Raw genomic sequence first — 15097 nt, 5'->3', positions numbered from 1 at the left:
CTTTCAAATCAGTTTGACAGGCAGCTATTGATGCTATTAAAATTATAGTTATTGTAATGGTTAAGTTACACTTATAGACAGAACTGTAGCAGTAAAAAAAAATGTCTGAAACGAAAATTAGAAGAAAATACACTAGAAGAAAAAAAAGACATAATTGACACTTTAAATGATGGGAAGGAAGGTTGATTATCAACCATGCAAAGCGAGCATCATCAATATATATGGGCCTCAGACCCCCAAGGGTCCTAAAAGCTCCATGTTTCCTTCAGTATCATTAGGTCTACAAATGTGATCAATCTCAAATGTGTTCAAAATTTGCAGCACTTAAGTACTCAATTCATCTAAACATCTTTATTGCCCTGGTTTTGAAGGGAGATGAGCAAACTGGTGTTGTGCATTGTTGTGAACAACAAGGAACAAACTAAAATATTATGGTAAAACTGAAAATAAAATGAAAAAAGAAATACCATGACAACCCTGAATTCTGAAAGTGTCCTTTGTAAATGACATGCCTCAACTACACATCAAAAACTCAAGGCTGAAACATGGGTATGCAACACAACTTTATTGAAACTCTTGAAGCAACATCAATTTACAAACAAGGAAACGGGAGCTCATTGAACATAAAAGGCTTTTTTTTTTAGAACCAAAATGACAGAAAAGAACTGAGAAGGGAATAAACTCCCAAGGATTGGACCAGCAGTGGCAGGTGCATTTTTTTATACAAAAAATAACTTATGAAATCTTTCAAGTTTACAGGAATATTGTAACACATGGCTTGTGTAAATCAATGATTGGATTTACAGCTTACCTTGTGTTTCAGACTTTAAATGATTTAATATTTCCAAATATCAAAGCAGGCATTACTTTGATTGAAGAGACAGGAAAAATACCACTGATGAAGAACAAACAAAAAGAGAACATGAGTGAGCTGGGGCAAATGCATTCTTGAATTTTGAATTTTCAGTGTGGTGCAAGTTAATCAGTCACAGTCATTATGAAAGGCCTTTTCAGGATCGCATTGCCTGAGTGCTGCCTCTTGACACTCCTCTGGGTCCCTGACCAGCTCCACGCTTGTAGTTCTGTTGGTAACCATCCTTGAGCAACAGGAAAAAAAAGAGACATTTTAGAAACTACTCCAATGGCCAGCAAAGATCAAATAAACAGAGCATGTGTGAGATCTGAATGCTTTCATACCCTCTGATAATTCCCATTTGAGTAATCCCGAGGTGTGTTGAACTGAGTCTGTCCATAGCCAGAGTTTGGAGTGTTGGCGAAAGGAGGACGATAACCATCATAGCCACCTGGAAATGACATGACTTCTCCTTTACAACACTCCTACTGAGATTAACAATTAAATAAACTTCAGACTTTTGAGCCCCTTTCAAAGTGATGGCAATTTTACACATCAACAAGCACCCAAGTCACTTTTATGTAAAAAGTTACGACCTGGTTATGACATTGTTGTAACACTTTAAAAATGGAACATCAAATTAATTAAATGCTCAGAAAAACAAAGGCTGCAGTGACACAAGATTAAAAACTCACAAAGAGTGCACCACGTTAAACCCTCTTAAAACCACTATTGTATATTTATCTTTCCCCAGCTTTAAATAATGCCGATCAAAAATTCTGAATATCAAGCATGTGAGCTCATAACAATTAAACAAGAGTCCCAACTTTACTTCTTGTCATGCTAATGTGAATGCAGTTGTACACAGTTGCAACAGGATTCTCCAATAAGGTAATACTGCTGAGAAGTGTTTAAGGGTTTGTGTTCCTTGTGCTCATAATTGTCAATTAAGGCTTCAGTGGAAAATGTTTTAAAATCCATCACAGATTCAACCTGTAAGAGGACAAAAACTTTTCTTCCTTGATATCAAATACTTTCCAACGCAGTAGTGGCCCAAGCCTTCTGGATTTTTCTGTGAAAGGTCCATTCTGAATAAAGCCAAAATATAACTGAAAAAACTGACAAAAAGCAATGACTTTACCAGATGGATGGAGTCAGCAATGTTACATATTCCTTGTCTGGAAACGTCTGAAGTGACAATTGAATAACTTGTGGCTGTAGATCGTGAATTTACCTCTGAATCCATTTGATGAGCCCCTGTAGCCGTTGATCATGCCCCTGGCGTTGCGGGGTCCGCCACGAGACATGCCTCTGCTATTGTAGAAGGACTGAGCCTGCCTGCCGAAGCCTGGGCCCTGTTGGGAAGGCTGCTGATGGCCTCCTGACTGGTCTTGGGAATGGAAGGCACCAACTACTAAAAAACATTGAGTTGGTTGTACCGAAACAGATGCAAGTCAATCTCTAGTCTCAGGTTAACATACACTATTAAAATAAAGTAGGAGTTTAACTGGACTGTGATCTCAGGAAGACAAGTGTGGCACAATCAATCCAGTAAGTAAATAGAGAAAAGAAACAGTGAAAATCAACCCACCAGACTGCAGTTGTTCTGACTGCATGTCCGTCTGCTCCACAGGATGTTGCGATTGGCTGCTGAAGGCCTGGTTGTAGCTGTTCTGGTATTGGCTGGCTTGGTTCAAAGCCTCTGTCTCATTAGCTGGCGGTACTGGGGCATTGAGGTTGAACACCTGAGGGTAAACAAGGGCCACATTGTGGTGAAGCCAAAACCAGAGGAAAGGTCACAGGCTCATTAGGAGTAAAGTCCATTACTCACTGTTTCCTGGATATAGCTGCATGACTACAAAGCCATACAACTGCAATATGATGAGAGGGCACTTAAGGACTCCACAAGCAATTCCTAATGGAAGCCATTAATGCATTTCTTTTCCGACACAGTGCTGCAAACAGCTGTTTTAGATTTATGACAGGCCAGATATTTCAGTCTTTGAGTAAACTTGATCATTCAATGGTTTAATACAAGTTGTTGCTTTCAGCTGCTCCAATGAGGGGTCACCACAGCGGCTCACAATCTGCACAGTCGATTTGGCAAAGGTTTCTAGCTGGCTAACCCTTCCAACACCACATGGGTTCAGTGGAGCTGAGGATCAAGCTGAGCTGAGCCAACTCAGGGATCAGCAGTCAACCTGCTCTACCACCTGAGCCATGGCCCCCCAGATGGTTTTAATACAGGTATTGTGTGGTAATATGAATAACTGTCGAGTAGGTTTAAATAGTGTTATCACACTCTTACTGTCTGCATTGACTGGAATGGTGCCGCGTTGACGTTGATGCCACTGCTGTGAGGAGCTTTGGAAACAGGCTGGAAAACCTGCGTCTGAGAGGCAGGAGGGAGAGCTGTAGATGGGGGAGGCTGCTCCGACGACAAGGACATTGAGGTCTGTTGACGAGGGGAGACACAACATAAGTTGCTGGATTTAAAGGCACTCGTTTGATGGTGAATTGAAGGTTGCCAGAAGGAGTTATAGTTAAAAAAACTGTTCCAACAATGTTTCAAAAAAGTGAAACAGTAAACAATATTTTACCACATATTATGACTGCATATATGCATTTCTCCCTTTTCTCAACTTTAATCATCATTCAAATATTTTAAGGTTTTTCAAACACAACTAAATTCCAGGTAACATACTTTGTGACTCCTGGTTGTTGAAGAAAGATCAGTTTCACTCAAAAATGCTTTATGTTCAACTAAAGACAGAATTATTAAGAAAACAAAGGAAAAGGTGAGCATGCTTTACCTGGATAGGGTCGATAGATTCTGTTGAGGGTCGGGGATCTGGCGTGTGTGAGGTCTGATACATGGGGGGCGGCGTCGGGGAGACGATGGGGACCTGTAAATTGGGAGAGCAGAAATTAAACATGTTCGCTATTTTAAGATTTCCTACTGGTGTGCACCCTATCAGTATCGTCTTCCCATGTTTGGTTACTTACTTGTGTGGGCTCAGGTTGGACAGGAACAGTGTTGGGTTGCGATAGCCGGGACTCCGGGTGAACTAAAAAGATTTGAGTATTACACTTTAGTCGATAAGAATTCCCACTGTAAGCTTTCAGTTGCAATATCTGTACATCCCATGACATCATAACTGAGTTTCTCTTTGTAAAACCCACCGGGAGGACACACCATCTGTGGTAGGTCCATGTTCTGAGGGGGTTTCATGGGCTGCGCTGATACAATGGCTGGATCAATGGGCTGTCCGTCAAACTCCAGCATGGAGTCCTGAGAACAGAGAGGTAATCAGTATCATACTAAAACCTAGAGTCGACAGTCGTTCCTAGCACTTGCTCCTCACCTGCATGAAGTTGTACGTTCCCTGCATCTGTGCCATTAAGTCCTGCACCACCTGCTTCCTGACCATGGGGTCAGTAGGCGGCACAGGAGAGGCTAGGTTCATGGGGTGGGTCTCCAGGGCAACAGGGGGAGCTGCAGGCTGCACAGGCTGCACAGGCTGCTGCTGCTGCTGCTGCATGGCACTAACTGCCTGTGAGTGCAAAGCAGACAGAACAAGTCAGTGATGGTCATACAAAAACAAAGGGAGAACAAATTAAAACTGGCTCAGCACATATTAGGTGACAGCTGTGGGTTTATGTTCAGATTAGTTTGTTAACTGAAACACAACTGTTGATGCCTAATCATGTAATGTGAGCATTTCAGTGTACAAATTGTTTCACTGGCTTTATTTTGAGTGCGCCCATTAGTCAGAGGGTGAAATTGTGCTCGCACAAGTGAGTAACAATCTGACCAGTCAGTCTGACAGAGGCAACACCCTGCACATTAAGATCTCAACTAGTCAAAGTAAAGACTTATCTCAGATACCACGCCATCCCAGAGTGGCGCTCAGACACCTGACAGCCCTCATTTGAGAAATGTCTCTGTGTGTAAACACTATACACTCACCAAGCTCAGTATACCTGCTAATTCATGCAATCATCCAATTAGCTGACATAAAATCCTGCACATACAGGTCAGCCGTTTCAGGTAATGTTCACATCCCACATCAAAATGTGACCTCAGTGACTTTGACTGTGTCATGATTGATGGAGCCAGACTCTCTTGGGATATCAGGGTTGGAGCTGACAGAAAGGCTTCGTTAACTCCGTTAACCAACCTTTACAACTGTGGTGAGCAGAAAAGCATCTAAGGAACACACAACAACTTGAACCTTGAGTTGGCTACAACAGCAGCCAATTCAGGTTTGACTCCTGTCAGGTACAGACTCACCAACACTGAACAGTTGAAAACTGGAAAAACGTAGCCTGGTCTAATTAGTCCTGATTTTCTGCTGAGTCATGCAGATTGTAGGGTCAGATTTTGGCATCAACAGCATGAATCCATGGACCCAACTTGCCTTGTGTCAACAGTCCAGGCTGCTGGGGGTGGTGTAAGAGTGTGGGGAGTTTTCCTGGCACACTTTGGGCCCCTTGATACCCGTGAATCATGATGTGAAAGCCACAGCCTCCCCTTATGGCCACATCATCTTCTAGCAGCTACTTCCAGCATTATAATGCACCACATCACAAAGTTAAAGTCATGTCAAACTGGTTTCGTGACAGTGATTTCAGTGTACTTCATTGACCTCCCAAGTCATCAGACCTGTTTATGACAGAACACCTCTGGGATGTGGTAGATCAAGAGATTGCAAGCACGAATGTGCAGCTGATAAACCTGCAGAAATTGTGGATGCAATCGTGTCAACATAGACCGGAGTCTCAAAGGAAAGATTCTAACATCCTCTGGAATCCACGACACAAAGAACTGAGGCTGTTTTGAGAGTAACGGGGGGCTCTACCCTGTATTATTATGGCATTTCTAATAAAGCACTTGGTGAGTGTATGCTAGCTGTAAAAATCATTCATTTTTATTGTTTCAACAACTGTGAATTATAGAAAGTTAATTAATCTTCTGTAACAACGCACAACAGAAGAACAATGTTGACACACATCACAAACAGTGAGGTAAAAAGGCTCCAGCTTGAGCGTCCACACAGAGGCCAAAGTTAGCGATAAGAGATCAACCTTAGTGTCGATAATGCTTTGTGTCAGTGTCGCCAGCAAATGCTCCTGACTGCATCTACAGTTAGCTACTCTGTACACTGTAAAACAGGATGCAGTAGATTTCTTTCAAAGAGACCATGGCTGTATCAGCTTTGTGGTCATGTGGCTGCTTCCATCACAGCCAACATTGGAAAGGACTGATTGTCATGGGATTATCAGCAAGATTCCAAAAATCAAAAACATCTGATAAATAATTTATCTGCATCTCTGTCACTGTCAAAAGGCAAAATGCTGAAAAAATAACCTTTCAAAATAAACAACTGATATAATGCACTGACAAATCTAACCTGAATATCACACAACCAATTTGAACATGACATGGAGAGAAGAAAATGCAGGTCTCACATGACAACAGTAGTAGCAACTCAGCAATACGTTACATCTTACCTGCGCAAAATGCATTCACAGAAGTTTGAAGAGCTTGCTTCATGAAACGTGTTGCTATTTTGTGGCTGCATTTACCACAGTAGCAAAAATATTCACATAGTCCCAATATCAGCTCAAGAATGGCAGTCTGCATATAAGTCCCAAATAGCTTGACTTAAAATACCCTGTAGTCATTTGCAAATTCTGTTTTCTAATGCTGCATTAAGTCCATCCTCATTAACTCATTAAGTTACAAATTGATCACATGACCAAATCCTACAAGTCTTGCCAAGTTTTGACATCACTTGAATTTCTGCATAGGTTACTGTGCTATGAACTGAACTTATTTATCACTTTTAAGATTTGCTTGTTAGGTTAGGGTATACTTCCACTTAAACAAAATGACTTGCATCTCGTATAGCTAAAACCAGACTAATCAAAATTGAGCTTAGCTGTTTAATTGGAGGTCATTCAAAGTGAGATCGTCTTTAGAATGCAATAAAAATTAAACTCAGAAAAACTAGGCAAATAATCAATAACACAAAACAGGAAAGGTAAAACCTCAGTCCAAGAAAAACAACATCCCTACAGCATACCTCTGTTTCCGTGGTCCACTCATCCCCCTGCTCCTTCTCACTGCCACTGTATGTGCCGTCTGGAATGAACTGTCTATTTACAAACTGGAAGGGGAACAAAAGCAAATGTCAGCACAGTGCTAAAAAAATATTACAAATCAGTCCCAAGACTTCACTGGTGAGAGGAACATTCATCTCACCTCTGTTGTTTCCACCGCAATGGGCTCTGCAAACTCCTCAATTATTTCAGTTTCTGTAAAGAGAGAAACAATTTAGAGAATGCAATGCTGATCTCTTTATTATTTGATTACATTAGCATTTTAATAATAGCCAAGTGTGCTGCAGAATGACTTCAGAGAATGGTCAGGACCTGGATCAACAGTCTGCTCTTCTGCTTCTGACGATTCAGCTACTACTACTGCTGCTGCTGCTGCTGCTGCTGCTGCTGCTGCTGCTGCTGCTGCTGCCACCACTGCCGCTCCCGCCGCCGCCGCCGCCGCCGCTGCTGCTGCTGCCACCGCTGCTGGCTCTTCCTCCTCTTCCTCCTCACACACTCCGTTTTGGTGAGATGGAACCCGGTCAAAGTACCCGCTCAGCAGAACCTGGTCCAAAGTCTCTTTCAGTGCCTTGTCTAACAGAGGAAAAACATAGTAAGCATTTTATTGGAAAGTTAAGTCAGGAAAGCAGACATCCACTCATCATATTTACCAAGTCACAATTGCCAAACAAATATTTTGTGAGCTTTAGAGAGAATCAGGGTGGGGATGGGATCGGTGTCAGTGGGGTAAGGTCGTCAGCTGTTGAACATAGTTTCACAAGTGAAGAAACTGTCTTCAAAAAGAGCTTATAACTACTTTGCAATATTCAACCAGCCACTTACATGACATTTATAAAGATATGTAAAATAAAAACATGAGTTGCACAGGACACTGTTGACCAGATCTGGATGACAGGGTGAGGTCACTTCATTTCAACACATTCAGCTGGGCAGACTGCATAGATTGTGGCAATCAAAGCCAAACACAATGCTTTTATTTGATCCAAACTCGACATTGTGCCCATGACTGACACCACATTTGAATATCCAACTTTAAAATTCGCTGAAAACATAGTTTCAAATGATCTTCATATTCCTCTATAAAATTCATTAATAATTAAACTAACAACAAAAAAGGCCTTTAGCCTCATCAGGATGCAACAGTCACAGGGTGAACTGATAGCAACATCAACATTCAGCCTGATAGTGGCTAAAGGTTCTTAAATTGGTGATGGGTTAGATAAGAAACATGCTACTACAACAATCATGACTTGTAATTTACCAGCGAACTCTAGAAAAGCCCTTAAGCTAGCTCAGGCATTTCCACTTTTGGCTCTTCAGGCAAAGCAGGTCACTGTTATTTCCTGTACTGCCTTGTGCCTCAGGCCAAAAAGTCTGCTGCTGCCTCAGTAAATATCACCCTGAGTCACCAAGTGAGAGATCCTTACTGAAGTAAAAGGGTTCCTGGTGTCACTACAGTGAACTGGGTCACCAGTATCCTAATGTGGCTCCAGCGATCTGACCAGTGGAACCACAGGCGACAGGGCCACTGGCACCCTGCCCCACTGCTGAGTCAGGATAAGCCCATAGTGCTCAGCCCCGAGCAGAATGCAGCAGTGCGAGTCCTGAGGCCAGACCGCTGAGAATGCAGTACACCAATATACCCAAGCCCTGATTATTCACATCACAGCCCTGCACACAAGCTGCATTAACAAAATACAATGCACATGTACATTAACATATTAAGGCTGGTTTATACCCTACAGTACCTGATCACAAGAAAACATTGTTTAGAGCTTTTGCCATCTCTGTCTATATTGCCTTACTCAAAAGTCTGTTACAAGTTACTTGTGGCCGGCTTTTGATAAAAAGCTTGCTAGTGACTGCTGTGTCATCAACCATCTGAAGAAATGTCCTGCCAACAGTTTCCACCAGCTGGGCACCTAAATTGAGCCAGTTTTTTTCTTGAATAATGATTCTCCTTTTATTTAAAACTTAATTTTGCTATAAATTAAGTGTTTTGGTGCGCTCTGCACCATTCACCAGAACAAATTCCTTGTACGTGAAAACATACTTGGCAATAAACCTGATTCTGATTCTGATTCTGATTCTGATTCTGATTCTGATTCTGAAATCACAGTAGAGTTGCAATTAACAATTATTTTCAATTCTGATCAGTCTGTTAGTCATTTTCTCTGTCAACTGATTAATCATTGGTCTAAAAAATTTTATTAAATCACAAAAAATGCCAATCAAAACACGCTACATTGCTACCTTAGTTTGCTATCATAGAAGACAAAGTGGTAACCAGTTAAGTTTTGGGAACCCTTCCTTATAAAGTGACCTAAACTATGAACTCATAATCAAAATTGTTGAATTTTCTGTTAAGTGACTAATCAATTCATTGACTAATCTTGTTAAGCTTGTACTGAAATTGCTTACATGTTGTTCCAACCACATCCTTGTCCTTCCCTTCCAGCAGGTCCCAGAGGTGCACCGATGCTTCTTCATACTGGTCGACCAACCTATGAGTGTTAAGTAAATAGAAGCGGCATGAATCACCTTGTGAAAAACAACAAAAAACTAAGTCTTTTGAAACTCAAATTGATCCAAAGATTAAGGCCTTAGACCAACCTGACATTTTGGTCACGGTCTGGCCCCACCAATTTGTAGAACTCATCAAAAGCTGCGAGGTCTGCATCTGTGAGCAGCGGTGAGCCACCAACTCCCTGCTTCAGGTCCTGCCGCACCGTGTCATCTCCCAGCCGGTCTAGGAGGAACTGCAGCTCCAGAATTGTCTTCAGCCTCCTCTGTTCTGCCTCGTCCCGCTGCAGCTGTTCCCGCCGTGCAGACTTCTTCACCACCTTCTGGATCTAATGATAATATACAAGAGTCACATAAACCTGAGTTTCTTCCAGTCAAGACAGCCACCACTCTGAGAGAACATTACAAGAAACCCAGAGTCAGCCTTACATCTTGTCCTAGTGCAATAAATGTCTTCTGCAACTCTCGGGCGAATTCCAAGTTATTCATGACTTCCTGGTATTTCGAGAGGGCCTCCTAAAAGAACCAAGGAGAAATAGACATTTGCTAGGCTGTGAAATTTTTGTAAAAATGAAAGGATTATTTGTGTTTATGTACAGAATGATGGAGGATTCAGTGTACCTACCAGCTGGTCCTGATTGAGTCGCTCCCCTTTATTCTTCCTGACTTGATAATCATCCAATTTACTCTGTGGAAAACCATCCAAAATGCAGCAAACAGTTTAAAAACGTAGTATATTAAGTGGGGAAACTCTTGTTGCCTCTGAGTGAGAGATGTAGCTACATGTTGTTATCAGGAAGAATCTGGAACAAATGGCTGTCAAAAGTCCTCACCTTTTTCTTCTCCATGTTGCGGACCTTCTTGTCGATGACACACAGCACTTGCTTCAATACTTCGGACTGTCCACCGAGTGCGAAATTGCCCATTGACCCTGGAGCGGATCCCACATCTGGGCTGGCAGACTGCACTGTCCTGTTTCCATTCATTGCTGAGGGCATCTACAAATTAAAGTATGAAAGGTTAACTTTCAGGGGCAATAAAGGGGGGACTTTGCCTCTTTATACTTTGCCAATTGTTTTCTAGTTAAATTAATCCTTTGGTCTATTATTTGTCAGAAAATACTAAAGATGTGCTGATGAGATGCTCCAGACTGGTATGAGTGCAAATAGTTTCTTTGTCAGTGCCATAATACATAACATTACTGTAAATGAATTCAGCCACAGCAGGCCCCTGACTCAGCTTTTAGTGCCATAGCGATCTCTAGCCTCATGTTACCTCAAATAAAAATGATTCCAATTAATTCCATGCAGCAAAGTATACTGATTTTAAATCTGAGTAAAAGAAAGAACTGGTGTTAGGCTGGTAATCAGCATCACCAGATACCAGTTGAAGTAACAATGTCTGAATCAGGAGAGAAAGGGCTGCATTGGTGCCTCCTTGGAAAATAGTGAAAAATGTCTGCCCCAGTTTCCTAGAGCTCAAATTCATATACTCAAATTTCTTGTTTTTATCTGACAAACAGCCCCAAAAATCAAAATATCAGTTTACTTTTAGAGACACCTATGAAAACCAACAAATATTCTCATTTGAAAAGATTTAAAATGAAATCTAGACATTTTACTTCAACAATAACTGAAATTATTGTAACTGTTTAACAAAACTGCTGCTGATTATTACATACTGGTTATTTAAACCAAACGTGTCAGCTCTACATAATTTCAGGGTCCCAACTGTGGCAAAACACTGCTTTCCTTGGTCTTAAATTGCAGTTAATTGAGTATTTTGAGATTATTGGTATGTTGGTCATGTAAAACAAGTCATGCCATGACACCACCCTGTGCCCTGGGATATGGTGATGGACATTTTTCTTATGTTATATAGATAAGATGACTAATACAGAAAGTAACCGGGAGATAATCATCCGTTAGCTGCAGTCCTAAAATAGACTGAAAGATACAGTAGATGTCCCAGGAATCAAATATCAAAGAAAGGTTAACTATGTATTGTAAAAGAGTAACAATGTAAATAATATGGAACCACGAAAGGAGGGATTTAGCAGCTCAAGCAGAACAGTGCAGCTACAACTGATGCATTATCAGTGTTATCTAGATGTAAACGATTTATTAGCATGAGGTACAGCTTCGGAACAAAATTAATGTGCCAGTAAGACTATCTCCAAGCATTTCATCATACCAGCTGGCTAACTTTAGTCCACACTGTGTCTTAACTAGCGGGAGGACATTTTTAACGCTGTATTATCTCCTTATCAACATATGCTCTCTCTAACATGGGCCACAAAGCTGTGTCCTCGGCTGGCGGCTCTGTGGCCCAGTGTTGCCCCAGTGGTGCGGTCAACTCCCGGTCTTTGGTAAACGGCCCTGTCCGTTAGCACACACCACTGACTTAGCATCCTCACACACTGCTAGCTCCTGGCGGCGAGGCGTGCTAGCCAACAGCCGGCCGGGAGCGTCGTTCCCTCGGCGGCGCGACTCCTGATTCACCCACCTTGATGTTTTATATATCCACAGGGGAGCTTGCTAGCGAAATGTACGAAACGGCCAAGTTGTTATTATTGTTGTGTTGCTTTATTTGCTCTTTCACTCTAGTGTGGGATCCGCCCCGCCGGCCTCACCGACAACTGAGACGGTTCGAAAGACGGAGAAACTCTTTATAAAGGCGGAGGTCCGTTTTTAGCTGTCAAGGATATGCCTGACTCTATAAAATAAAAAACAAAGTTCAATAAATCATTTATTTATTGATTATAATGTTCCCATATAAATCACAAAGTGTCAATTCAACTGTTTAATAACTGATTAATCTTGCCTCAATCAAATATTAAAAAGTTGCCATTTGTGGTTAGGCAAAGTAGTCCACAGCCTCTTGGCAAGAAATCTGCACAATCATTAGCTTTGATTAGGTTATCCTTTCTCCATCCCTGTACCATATACAGTGTCACTCTGCAGCAGTTGTCCATACAGCTGGAATCACTGCTATGTGTTGGTTCATAACAATCTCACTACACAACCCATCAGGCATCACAATACTTTTTTTTTTAAAGAATAAGTTAACAAGGAGTGAGGGTCCTATTGGAGCAACATGAAACAAGTCCCTGAAAGAAAAAAGTTTTGGTCATACATACATTCAGAAGATTTTAGTTCATTCTTCCATCTGTTCATGCACCTTTAAATATTTACATCTATGAGTAAAAGTATTCACCTCCGTCATTGGTAGTTTTCATCCTTCATAATTATTCCAGGTTTAATTACTCCAGTGAAATTTTTGCATCATTTAAACCAATTGTGTAAAGAAAATACTTTTCCCCCCCGTACATAGATCCTTTTCTCACTCTTCCTCCTCACACAATGTTCAGTGTGTGTCTAGAACATTTTTGTGAAAATGCAATAAAAAAGCAAATAGTTTATTTTTCTAATTCACATAAATTGTAAGACTAGACATTATATTTAGTGGGTGTAAAAGACCTTGCTCATGACAATATATGATTGTACCATCTTCTGAATCAGTTTAAACTTCAACTTCAAAATTCAAATTTCAGAAAGCAAAATCTTGCATTTGTGTGGGTTAAAACATTCATAAAACTATCTATGTGTCCCTTGGAATAATCATATATTGTTTAAATCTGCTCAGAAATAGTCTATATGACTGTGTTACCTGTCTGTTTTGACTCTTGAGAATGGGTTTGCAAAATAAATGAGAAGTTAACCATGATATTTATTAGTGGTAGCATTACCTCCCTCCTTAGGCCTGTATGTTGCTGACATGGTCTACCCATTCTGTAGAAATGCATTCATGTATTCATGCATTTGTGAGTCAAAACAAAAAAGTTGTGAGATTTTTCCAAACTTGACAGTAGGTGTCCCCACAGTAGCAGGGGAAATGATACCCCCATCTGACAAACTATATGTGAAAGACAAAATATTTTTTCATTACTCTGAAGGATAAATTATTGTTTATATACATAATATATAGATACAGATAGATTATATAGATCTATAAATCTGTACTCTATACTGAAATCACTGCAGTAAGATGGACATGTATATGTTGAGTTACAGCTGAGAGGGCTCGTGACCTGGAAATACTCAATGATACAGGGTTTCATAACCTTTTCTGGCCCTATAATGATGACTACAGCATGTAGACTGTTGTCCACTTATCATTTCAATATAATTATGGAATTCTTTTCTATTTTCAAAAGTACAGAGATAACCCCAAAGCAATTTTAATGATATACTGATATACAGTATTTCCCAATGTATTGTTCACATTAAGAACATCTTAAACAAATAACAATCTACTAGTTTTGCAAACCCAATTGCACCTCATGCATTTCTGTTGTCCTTACCTCAAACTTGAGAAACTGCTGTGCACTTTCCACACTAAAAAAAAGTAAAGATGCTATTTTCAGTGTTTTGCATATTCACAATTCATTAAATTATTTGATCAAATAACAATTGGTGCTTGAAAGCACTTAGGTAAAAGCAGAGTTTCAGAAATGGTACCAGAGATCATGTTTATGTTACTATGAGCTGTTCAATATTGTTTTTGTAACTTCATCAGCAGGTGGCAGCAAAGCTCAGCAGTACGATCAACAACTAAACACTGCTAAATTAAGGCTGAGGTTGAAGAGAAAGTTCATCTTATAAATCTATGTAAACTCTGCATCCAGTTTTAATAATTTACCTGCAATATTTACCATGAGCACACAGACAAATATCATGACTTCAGAACTCAGTATGAATACATCTGGACAATTTGAGGATGAAACTTTTTCAGATATCTTTGGAACTGCTTATACATTTCAATGGCTTTACTTCACCTTTGACCACAGTTTGCATCAGTGTCTCAAGGGGATCAAACTGCCGATTAGGCCAAAAGAATGTGAAACCAGCCTTCTTTTGTTTTGCCAAATACAGGAAGCAGTTAACATGGCTGCACAGCTTTTTGATTGCACTGTTCCACTGAAAGTGTTTTCTTTTAGGGATAATACTGATTATGGGAGGATCCCGAGGGTAAGTGAAGCTCCCTTTCAACAAGTGACTCATTTCCGCAGCCTGCTGTGTTTCAATCAAACAACAACACTGAACACCGGCCATTTTCAAAAAGAATTCCAGGGTGGTTCCTCATCTGACCTCTGACCTTTACACCATGACATTTTCAAGCTTACAATCAATCTCACAGCTCTTTAGTTTAACCCCATGTGGTAACGGTGAACAATAAAACGTTCGTACCTCTGTAGACCTGTGACAGTTCAGTCGGAGGGCTTTAAAACAAAGTCCAATTATCACTTCACTTCAGATTAGACCAGAAGTGGTTTGTTGTGCTATTGCTGTTAAGTTGGTGCTATCAAAGAGTCAACACTGTGTCGAGAGTCCTCTTACTTCAGGAAACAGCCGTGCAAACCTGTGTTTATACTCTATGATGGATGGAGACCATCTTTGTTTCACCATCTAATAAAGGGATCTATTTAATGGGAAATCTCTAATGATTAAACAAGATGTTGTTTGAATGGGTTATTGGTTATATATCCTACAACGACCTTTCCATACTTTTCTATTTAGTAGAAGAACTTGTAAA

General features: G+C 40.6%; 1 protein-coding gene across 3 annotated transcripts; it reads right to left on the bottom strand.

Annotated features, from left to right (window-relative positions):
- Nucleotides 1–550: 550 nt before the first annotated feature.
- caprin1b (cell cycle associated protein 1b) lies at nt 551–12163 on the bottom strand. 3 transcript variants are annotated; one of them, XM_071495671.1, is made up of 19 exons: nt 12008–12163; nt 10336–10500; nt 10128–10190; nt 9932–10018; nt 9593–9831; nt 9401–9483; nt 7441–7552; nt 7292–7392; nt 7122–7174; nt 6943–7026; nt 4219–4407; nt 4037–4145; nt 3860–3921; nt 3667–3759; nt 3162–3308; nt 2445–2598; nt 2088–2267; nt 1198–1304; nt 551–1097 (listed from the first exon to the last, which is right to left on the bottom strand). In XM_071495671.1, exons 2-19 carry the CDS (start codon nt 10498–10500, stop codon nt 1011–1013), a joined length of 2115 nt encoding a protein of 704 aa, XP_071351772.1. In that variant the 5' UTR covers nt 12008–12163; the 3' UTR covers nt 551–1010. The 3 variants fall into 3 exon arrangements, with proteins under 3 accessions (XP_071351772.1, XP_071351755.1, XP_071351764.1); XM_071495654.1 differs by having other exon boundaries at nt 7292–7552; XM_071495663.1 differs by having other exon boundaries at nt 2088–2264; nt 7292–7552.
- Nucleotides 12164–15097: the final 2934 nt, after the last annotated feature.

The sequence above is a fragment of the Trachinotus anak genome, unplaced genomic scaffold, assembly GCF_046630095.1.
Source record: "Trachinotus anak isolate AG129_WGS33_773 ecotype Australia unplaced genomic scaffold, CSIRO_AGI_Tana_v1 ptg000002l, whole genome shotgun sequence".
Lineage (NCBI taxonomy): Eukaryota > Metazoa > Chordata > Actinopteri > Carangiformes > Carangidae > Trachinotus > Trachinotus anak.
Note: the sequence above shows the minus strand (reverse complement) of the source record. Positions and strands in the feature narration are given on the sequence as shown.

What these genes read in the sequence shown, in the direction of transcription:
- caprin1b (XM_071495654.1), bottom strand. Translation starts at nt 10,500, where the DNA reads ATGCCCTCAGCAATGAATGGAAACAGGACAGTGCAGTCTGCCAGCCCA. An exon ending in GACCGTGACCAAAATGTCAG is followed by an intron (nt 9,484 to 9,592) that starts GTTGGTCTAAGG and finishes TAACACTCATAG; the next exon opens with GTTGGTCGACCAGTATGAAG. An exon ending in CAAATGGGAATTATCAGAGG is followed by an intron (nt 1,098 to 1,197) that starts GTATGAAAGCAT and finishes CTGTTGCTCAAG; the next exon opens with GATGGTTACCAACAGAACTA.